The sequence below is a fragment of the Parambassis ranga genome, chromosome 1 (genome assembly GCF_900634625.1).
Source record: "Parambassis ranga chromosome 1, fParRan2.1, whole genome shotgun sequence".
Taxonomy (NCBI): Eukaryota; Metazoa; Chordata; class Actinopteri; family Ambassidae; genus Parambassis; species Parambassis ranga.
In genome coordinates this window covers 4,802,546-4,811,747 of record NC_041022.1, presented here as the reverse complement: position 1 = coordinate 4,811,747, position 9,202 = coordinate 4,802,546, and the positions used below count along the sequence as shown (strand labels likewise).

The window sequence follows — 9,202 nt, the reverse complement described above, 5'->3', positions numbered from 1 at the left end:
CAACAACATTACAAATCATAAACCAGCAAAAGTAAAGCAGGAAGAGTTTTACCACAGAAGTCTTTAATTTGAATAAACAAAGACGACCTGTTCTCACTGAAGCTCTGACAGACAGACAAACAAACAAACAGACAGACAGACAAACAGACAGGCAAAAAACAGACAGACAAACAGACAGGCAAAAAACAGACAAACAGACAGACAGACAGACAAACAGACAAAAAAATAGACAGATAGAGAAACAGACAGACAAACAAACAGGCAGACAGAAAAATAGACAGAGAAACAGACAGACAGAAAAATAGACAGACAGACAAACAAACAGATAGACAGACAAAAAGACAGACAGACAGAAAAATAGACAGAGAAACAGACAGACAGACAAACAGAGAGGCAAAAAACAGACAGACAAACAGACAAAAAAATAGACAGATAGAGAAACAGACAGACAGACAAAAAGACAGACAAACAGACAGACAGGCAGACAGAAAAATAGACAGATAGAGAAACAGACAGACAGACAAAAAGACAGACAAACAGACAGACAGGCAGACAGAAAAATAGACAGATAGAGAAACAGACAGACAGACAAAAAGACAGACAAACAGACAGAAAAATAGACAAACAGACAGACAGACAAACAAACAAACAAACAGACAGACTCTGCCACTGCTGCTCAGGTGGCCTGAGGCCTGAACAGTCGTCTGCCTCGCCTGCTGAGACGTGGTGCCTCTGACAACAACCTGCGATCAAATACATTTAAACAGAATAAAACATCTGAAAACAATATATTAAAACCAACAAAAAACTAAATGACTGTTCTCAGAGAAGCAGAGCCACACTTCCTGTCACATGATCAGTCAGAGTGTCTTCTCATTGGTCAGCTCCATCCTGTCTGCAGTCAGAGAGCAGTCAGATTGTGTGTGTGCAGAATAACTCAGGTATTCAGACAGAAATCAGCTGCAGGAAGCTGCAGGTCAGACCGAGACTCCCTGAGTGTTGGTCATTTGACTGCTGCTCACATGTGACTCCATCATGGCTTCCTACTGGTTGCTAAGGAGGACAGGACTTTTAGATTTTACTGGATCTTGTTGGAGTGAACTCTTTATTTCTGGAGGATTTTAACTCTGACATGTGGAATAAAGAGGTTTAATTTTTACACGATGCATTCAAGGGCCATTGGAAATCTCACAGTGTTTAATCTCTCCATCCTTACACAGAAACAAAATCCTCAGCTTGTGTTTTGTGTGGTTTTATTGAACATTGTGATAAATAGAAAATAAAGCTCATCAAAGAAAAAAAACAATGGCAGCACGTGGCAGTCAAAAGTCCAACCACTCCGTCATGTAGATGCAGCTGGATGGTGAGATCTCCCCTCCTTCATGACAGTCATCAAACACCTGCAGAGAGGAAAGCAGTGAGCTCAGCGGACTGTCAACACATCACAGAAGTGTCGGTGAGGCCTACCGGGCAGAGTCCACACGGCGTCTTCACGAGGCCTGTGGGCTGGATGATGGCGTTGACTCCTCTGTACAGCTTCATCTGTCCGTCCACGCTGCCCACCGTCCCCTCTTTGGCTGCGATCACGGTCATCTCCACCTTTCCATCGTAAATCAGTGTGTTCAGGATGGTCTCGATGTCGTCCATGGACAGATCCACCTGCACACAGCGGTTCATCAGACCACAGCCTTCCTGTCCGCCTTGAACTGTTCGTCTCGCACTAAGCTGTGGAGCTGCAGGTACAGCAGGGTGTGTGATTGGTCAGCGTGAGGAGTGATGTCACCGTGACTTACCTTGCTGATTCCCAGCTCACAGATGTACTTCCAGACTTCATGTGAGGTGGCGAAGGAGCTGTTTCTCTGGACCATTGGACTCTGCTTGCTGTCCCGTGCTGCCTCAGCCTCAACACACACACAGCTCAGGGTCACAGACCAACACACAGACAGAGACACACACACACAAAGCTCAGGGTCACAGACCAACACACAGACAGAGACACACACACACAAAGCTCAGGGTCACAGGGCCAACACACAGACACACAGAACACACACAGCTCAGGGTCACAGGGCCAACACACACACACAGACACACAGACAGAGACACACAGAGAGACACACAGACAGACACACACACAAAGCTCAGGGCCACAGACCAACACACACACAGACACACACAGCTCAGGGTCACAGGGCCAACACACACACACACACAGAGACACACAGACAGAGACACACAGAGAGACACACAGAGAGACACACAGAGAGACACACAGAGAGACACACAGAGAGACACACAGAGAGACACACAGAGAGACACACAGAGAGACACACACACCAAGCTCAGGGCCACAGACCAACACACACACAGACACACACACACAGAGACACACAGACACACAAAGCTCAGGGTCACAGGGCCAACACACACACAGAACACACACACAGACACACACGCATCATGGCATCGCAGCAGACAGCGGCCATGTGTATTACGTTTGTACCTTGCTCTGCAAGAACTTGAAACATTGCTGGTTGAGAACTTCGACGAACTCCGACTCAAAGTCTTGGTCACTGTACCAGGCGCCGCCCGTCACCGAGCGGTCTGGCTGCAGGTTGTACAGCATGTATACTTTCTTCTTAGACGCCTGAAACACACAGACAAAAATGCTGTATCTACACAGGAAGTGCTGGAACAACTGCTGTAACTGATCTGTGTGTGTGTGTGTGTGTGTGTGTGTGTGTGTGTGTGTGGACTCACTGCCACAGATTTGACAGCCTTGATGAGCTTCTTGCTCTCCAGGTTCTTCAGGATCTTGTTGATCTCAGTCAGAGGAAGGTTACTTTTAAATCTGATGTCTCTGCTCCAGATACCTGCAGCCACACACACGGTGAGCATCTCACAGCCAGCTGCTGTGTGTTTGCCTTTGTGTGTGTGCATTACCTTTGTTTCCTGCATCTTCGATGATCTGATAGACGAGCTTCTCCTGGTTGTCTGAACCTTTCATCTTACTGAAACAGAGACAGCAGCTCCGGCTCAGTCTTCACAATGTACACTGTCTGTGTGTGTCAGTGAGTGAGTCTGTGTATCTGTGTGTGAGTCTGTGTGTCTGTCTGTGTGTGAGTCTGTGTCAGTGAGTCTGTGTATCTATGTGTGTCTGTGTGTGAGTCTCTGTCTGTGTGTGTGTGTGTGTGTGTGTGTGTCTGTGTGAGTCTGTGTATCTGTGAGTATCTGTGTGTACCTGACACTTTGAGTGTCCTTCAGTCTGTACAGGAGGCCTGAGCTGTTCCTCAGCAGGTCAAGCTGACCCTGGAGAAGTTTAACATGACATCATCAATACCTTGTCAATCAGTGTGATCGGTGAACAGTGAGAGGAAGCTGACCAATGACAGCAGCTTGTTGATGGCCATGGCTCTCTGCTGAGGCTCCAGGTGAGGCATGTCGTTCTGGATCACCTGGTCTGTGATGCCCTGAGGGAACTGCTGACACAACTCCTTGATCCTGCACACATGCACGCACGCGTGAACATGGAGAAACACATACAGACATGATGGCCAGCTGCTGACAGGAGCAGACCCGCCATTTTACCATATTTTCTGGACTGTAGGTCGCACCAGCCAAAAAAAAACATAGATAATAAGGCCTATTATTATATTAAGCAGAGTGTGGACACGCTGGAGGTGGAAGAGAACCGTCAGGAGAGGGACAGACCAGCTGCCATGATATCTGGACGTCAGGACACACTACTAATATTCAGCAGGTATATTTATAAGTTTTGCTGTCAGTCATGCTGTCTGTTTGTAAGCAGCCTGTCGGTCAAACACATTTATGATCAGATCCTTACTAATGTTGAAATAAATTCATCGACACATTATCTGATGACATGGGAAACTAGTAGAAATGATCAGGAGCAGGTTGAGGGAAGGAGCTGGACCTTCAGGGCTTCAGGTGAGGTCTGGCTGGTCCCATAGCTGAGACCAAACCTGAAGCCCGGGTAAATGTGACAGAACTCCGCCCGGTGCTGCTGACCTGCTCTCGACCTCCGCAGCCTCCGAGACGTTCGTCTCCTTCTTCACTTTCACTTCAGCCATTCTGCTCCGCTCCGCTCCGGAGCCGTTAGCCTGTTAGCCGCTGTTAGCTGATATCAAAACAACGTTGAGTGTGCAGGAGGGGTCCTAAGGAGCCTCCGCAGCAGGAGGGGTCCTTCAACCTGCCTGATTTAAAAACCTGAATCTTCACCCTAATGATGTTTTTATTGTCACTATGCGGAGACTCTGACCATTCAGATTAGGTTTAGTTTGTTTGGTTTGAATAGTTTGATACTTTTCAATATTTTTTTATCTGTGAAACGTTGATTTAAAGTTTCTTAAAAATGAGTGAGCACCCTGTAAAGCAGGCCTTCGTAGCGTCGGGCAGCCCGCGAGGGCGGACACGTCACTGTATGGCTGTTCAAGCCCCGCCCGCCGCGGCTACTCCGGTATTTAAAACAGGCGCCCCGGGCAGCGCTCGTTGCCATGGAGACGTTACTGTAAACGCAGCAGAGCAGGAGCGTCCGGTGGATCATCAAGTTTAATCTGAGGTAAGAAAACCTTTCACTGCTGCTCAGACAGAAACAGCCTGTCATTATTGATTAATCTGCTCAGAGAGAAACAGCCTGTCATTATTGATCACTCTCGCTGCTCAGTGTATTGACTGATTGGGAAAAACTTTTCCTACAGAGTGAGCAGTTTTACAGTGATCTGGGTCTGCTGTCATTGAAGGACACGAACTACACACGGCTGAGTGACTGACTGATTGATTGACTGATTGCCATGGCAGCGGGGTCAGTGTCAGCTCCGCTCATCATTCCCATCATCCACCTGCAGACCCACAGAGCCAAGAATCACATAGACACAGACACACCTGTCTCCATCCAATCAGGTATTCCCAAACACACACACACAGACACACACACCACACACACAGACACACACACAGACCGACTGCTGAGTGGATCATGCTTGTGTCCCTGACAGTGTGGGTCTATCAAGAAGGTGGTCTTAGAGACCTGTTTAATATGAGGGCAGCTCTATCAGTTCTAACTGGAGGATGGGGAAACATGGGTTATATGCTCCTCCACCACATACATGTCATAAAAGTGTCATGTCAGATGTTCACGTCTCCCACTCTGACTTCATCTGTGCTGAGCACTAAACCAGATAAGAAGTCCGACAGGAACTCTGAGCAAGCAGCAACAACAAATACACACTGTGACACATCCATAAACCTCAGAAGAACCACAGAGTGCCAGTGTGTGTGTGTGTGTCTGCAGACACTGCAGGTGCTTTGATCCTCTACACTCTGGATGGGTCGAAGCCCGCAGCGGTGCCGGGGGCGGGGCAGCGGGCGTTGGCAGGCACCAGCAGGAGATACAGTGAGCCCATCCTGCTGCCTGCTGGCCGGGTGTGCATCAGAGCTGTGGCTGTCAGCAGGTAAGAGGTCACCTGACCAGGTAGCACTTCCTGTCCAGAGTTACCTGCAGCTCTAATGGCCCTTCCTGTTTGTGTTTGGTTGTGTCGCAGTGATGGCAGAGAGAGCGCTGTGGTGACAAAAGTCTTCTCCGTGGAGCTTATGAGCAGGCAGATGGAGGACAGCGTCCAGCAGGTAGTCAGACCTCAGACTGCAGCTCCCATCAGCCCCGGCTTCCACTGTTCCTATGTGCACTGATGGTTCTTTGTGACCTTTTCAGCACCAGTCTGAGGAAACTTCCTGTCCAGCTGAGAGGTCTGCAGGTTCTTCAGGGATGCCTGCAGGTCTGCTCTCACCCCTCTGCTGACCCTGTGATCGCTGGGATTCTGCCTGTTGGAAACACTTCCAATCATGTGTGTATCTTTGTGTATTCAGAGCAGAGGATCATGGGAAGCAGCTCTCCTCCGTCAGGTCCACGTTTTCTGAATGGTCGTTTAGGCCCTGGGACTGCCAGTCCGCCCGGCTCCTCCGGGCGCCTGGACTCTGTGGTAAACAGACAGACCAAACAGGTCAAACCCTGTGCCTCCCCTCAGGGTCCAGCCAAGCTGAGCAGCACGCAGATGACCTGGCTGCAGCGGCAGACCGACTTCCTGCGGTAGGATAATGGTCTCATGTGTTTAGAGGCGTCCATAAGCGTCCTCTCAGTAAAATGTCCACCTGCCTGTCCCCAGGTGCGCTCAGTGTCTCCAGCTCCGTCGGTCCGATCCGTTCGCTCGGTTCTGTGCTCACTGTGGAGCCCTGAATACTCCGTTACCAAGGCAGAGGCTGCCCCCTGCTGAGGGAGGACAGGTACTGTACACGAAGCTCAGTCACACCTGCACACACCTGACGTGATGCTGAGTGTGTGTGTTCTGCAGATGCTGCTCTGTGTGTTCTGCGACTCGCTGGTTCCCATGAACACCCAGACGTGTTTGATCTGCGAGGCGGCCATCGAACGCCAGCTGCAGCCGCAGGCCAGCCTCACGCTGCAGGTGTGTGAACATGTAAACCATGTCAGGGTGTGTTTTAGATTACTGTGTCCCCTGCTGTTGTCCTGTAGGATCATGTGGTGTGTGTTTGCTGTGGAAGTGGGAATCCTGCTCATGTCACCAGCTGTTTGACCTGTGAGGCCCGCCTGCACATGGTAACTACACCGACATGCTTCCTGTCAGCTGTTCCTCTGCACATGCTCACTGTGTGCTTCTGGTCAACAGGTGGGGAGCAGCGCCCCCACTGTTCGCGCATCACACAGCAGGATGCTGGCCTGCTCCAGGTGTAAACGCATCAACAGCAGTGATGCCAGATACTGTGACTGGTGCGGCTCCAAGGTAACCCTGAAATCATGCGACTGCCTGACCAATCAGGACAGACCTAGCTCCCTGTTAGCCTTGTTCATTTGGTAACAGTTCCCCTACTCCCAACCTTTGTGCTAAGCTAGCTGGGGAGTAAAGCATTGTGGGATAGCATGCGATGTGATGTGTTTTCAGCATGGTCACGCCACCAGCTGTGTGACATGTTGCCGATGTGGAGCGAGCGGAGACCCATATGCATCCTACTGTGCAGCATGTGGCATCTTTCTGGAAGGACCGGCCCCATCCTCATCCTGCAGTGCCATCACACCACCTGCAAGAGGCGCTACCACTAGCCACGTAAGCTGCACCTCTGAAATCCCCTGTCTGTACTGCACTGTTGTCTCTACTGCACTGTTTCCTGGCTAAGTGAGTCCACTGTGCGTACAGGCTTTAGACACCAACTCCCATGATGCCTCCTTGAAGGCCACGCCCTCTTCTGCCACCCTGCCTCCAGCAAAGGTGCCCCCACCCACTGTGGATCAATACACACAGACTGCAGGACTCTATTACCCATCAGCCACCAAGCTGCAGAAGGCGGCAGTACAGCAGGTAACCAGGGAGCGGCGACCGCTGCTGACAGCCATCAGCCCAGGACGAGGTAAAATACTGCTACTCCTCGCAATGCAGCGGACGCATCAGCCAGGCCGAACACGGTCTGATGTCTCCATGGCTGTAGTGTCTTCAGGTGGACGTCTCTGTCTGACCTCTGTTGTCTTCAGGTTACTGGAGGAAGCAACTGGATCACGTGTGTGCTCACCTGAGGAGTTACGCCCAAAACAATGCCCCCTTCAGGACTCTGCTGGGAGAGCCTCCCCTGGGCCGGGTACACCACATCTGACCATGTGACAGGATGAGTCTCAGACATTTGTTTGGACTCACCTGAGCAGGTGTGGTTGAAGCCATGTTTCACATGTTTCTGTCTTCCTGTGGTGCAGATGGTTTCCGCGGTGATTCAGGAAGATCAGTATGAAGTCAGCATGACTGTCAGTTTTGTGTCAGCCAGACATCAGGAAAAACAGGTGCGTTCACACAGACGCTGGACTCAGCTCCACCTCACATGTCGTGATGTAGAGTAACGTTGGCATTTGGTCTCAGGTGGGTCCTGAGGAGGGCAGACTCGGACCGGTCCGTGAGACTGAGACTCTGAGTGGTGTCACAGAGCGCTCTTCTGACAGTAGTAGTGAAAGCACGCTGGCGGAGGTCAGCCATCAGAGCGACAGAGGTGATCACATGCCACAGAACCGAGAGGATCAGATCAGTAATCAACCAATCACATTCACCGTACATCTTCACTCACTGGATCCAAACCTGTTTTTGTGATCTGTCCTCAGGTCTGACGAGACGTCTCCCGATGCCCAAATCTCCGGTGAAGGTACATGTCCACCCTTACCAATCACTATACGTGTCATGCAAAGCATTCTGGGTGTTTGCCTTGCTGTTGGAGTCAAGTTGCTTCACTTTATCAGTATAAAGTTCCTCTCTAACCGACTCTACACCTGACACATGTGCATGTGGACACGTACCATCAGCAGCTCCAGAAGCCTTTTACAGCCGATCAGGCGCCTCTCACTTCCTGGTTAGTCAGAAATAGATGCTGTGTTCTGATTGGCTGCGTTTCTGCAGGTGAAGGACAATCAGCTGCTGAAGGAGCTGGGTCCTGGTCTAGGCCAGGTCAGCACCATCCAAGAGCTCCTGGATCAGGTGCGAGCCACTTCATCCAAACAGCGCTTGCCTTTGGGTCGGCTGACGATTGACAGTTAATTTCGTCTGCAGGGGGCGGACCCTTCCTGCTGTGGGAGCGATGGCCGACACGCCCTTGCGGTTGCTGTGTTGAACTCTCACCATGACGTACTTCCTGTTTTGGTGCAGCGAGGAGCTGATGTGGACAAGCAGTCTGGACCGTAAGACAGACAGAAAGGTTTGAAAGATTGAACGTGTGATGATGATGATGAGCATGAGCATTCCTTCTCCTCAGGATGAAGAACACCGCTCTGCATGAGGCTGCTGCTTTGGGCTCTGCAGGTCTGCAGTGTGCCGAGGTCCTGCTCAGGTATTCAGGCCTACTCTGTTGCTGTAGTTGTTGCTCCTACCACCTGCAGACATCATCACCTATCTTCCTGGTTCCAGCTGTAAGGCCAGCGTGAAGCAGAGAAATGCAGCCGGTCAGACAGCGTACGACGTGGCGGTGGCGTCCGGCTGCAGCAGCACAGTGTCTCTGCTGGCAACTCGGACCGGACAGGACCTACTCACCAAACTAGGAAGAGGCAGAGGGACCCTGGATGTGTTCTGAAGACAGGGGGCTGAAACATGGCTGCTCTCCCCTGGACGTGTCGGGGTAGGAGATCAGGGATTCCAGGATTTTA

At 50.8% G+C, this 9,202-nt stretch overlaps 2 protein-coding genes across 2 annotated transcripts; one reads left to right on the top strand and one right to left on the bottom strand.

The window, feature by feature from the left end:
* Positions 1 to 1,236: 1,236 nt before the first annotated feature.
* On the bottom strand, positions 1,237 to 4,184 carry polr3f (polymerase (RNA) III (DNA directed) polypeptide F). Its single transcript, XM_028402216.1, has 9 exons — positions 4,030 to 4,184; positions 3,384 to 3,501; positions 3,242 to 3,309; positions 2,944 to 3,011; positions 2,761 to 2,873; positions 2,504 to 2,647; positions 1,794 to 1,901; positions 1,468 to 1,659; positions 1,237 to 1,400 (listed from the first exon to the last, which is right to left on the bottom strand). Exons 1-9 carry the CDS (start codon positions 4,089 to 4,091, stop codon positions 1,323 to 1,325), a joined length of 951 nt encoding a protein of 316 aa, XP_028258017.1. The 5' UTR covers positions 4,092 to 4,184; the 3' UTR covers positions 1,237 to 1,322.
* A 338-nt stretch (positions 4,185 to 4,522) lies between these two features.
* On the top strand, positions 4,523 to 9,182 carry dzank1 (double zinc ribbon and ankyrin repeat domains 1). Its single transcript, XM_028421154.1, has 20 exons — positions 4,523 to 4,579; positions 4,719 to 4,920; positions 5,312 to 5,471; positions 5,562 to 5,643; positions 5,729 to 5,792; positions 5,884 to 6,103; positions 6,180 to 6,297; positions 6,366 to 6,479; positions 6,548 to 6,661; positions 6,702 to 6,815; positions 6,975 to 7,136; positions 7,227 to 7,437; positions 7,559 to 7,662; positions 7,775 to 7,858; positions 7,935 to 8,061; positions 8,171 to 8,211; positions 8,463 to 8,540; positions 8,613 to 8,740; positions 8,815 to 8,889; positions 8,967 to 9,182. The coding sequence occupies exons 2-20, from the start codon at positions 4,812 to 4,814 to the stop codon at positions 9,127 to 9,129; spliced, it is 2,268 nt and encodes a 755-aa protein (XP_028276955.1). The 5' UTR covers positions 4,523 to 4,579; positions 4,719 to 4,811; the 3' UTR covers positions 9,130 to 9,182.
* The last annotated feature ends 20 nt before the right edge of the window (positions 9,183 to 9,202 follow it).

Excerpts from the sequence above, each read along its gene's own strand:
- polr3f (XM_028402216.1), bottom strand. The coding sequence starts at position 4,091 with ATGGCTGAAGTGAAAGTGAAGAAGGAGACGAACGTCTCGGAGGCTGCG. Across the intron at positions 2,874-2,943 it reads CGAAGATGCAGGAAACAAAG|GTATCTGGAGCAGAGACATC; the intron begins GTAATGCACACA and ends GTGTGGCTGCAG. Across the intron at positions 1,902-2,503 it reads TCAAGTTCTTGCAGAGCAAG|GCTGAGGCAGCACGGGACAG; the intron begins GTACAAACGTAA and ends GTGTGTGTTGAG.
- dzank1 (XM_028421154.1), top strand. The coding sequence starts at position 4,812 with ATGGCAGCGGGGTCAGTGTCAGCTCCGCTCATCATTCCCATCATCCAC. Across the intron at positions 7,137-7,226 it reads GAGGCGCTACCACTAGCCAC|GCTTTAGACACCAACTCCCA; the intron begins GTAAGCTGCACC and ends CTGTGCGTACAG. Across the intron at positions 7,663-7,774 it reads GAGAGCCTCCCCTGGGCCGG|ATGGTTTCCGCGGTGATTCA; the intron begins GTACACCACATC and ends CCTGTGGTGCAG.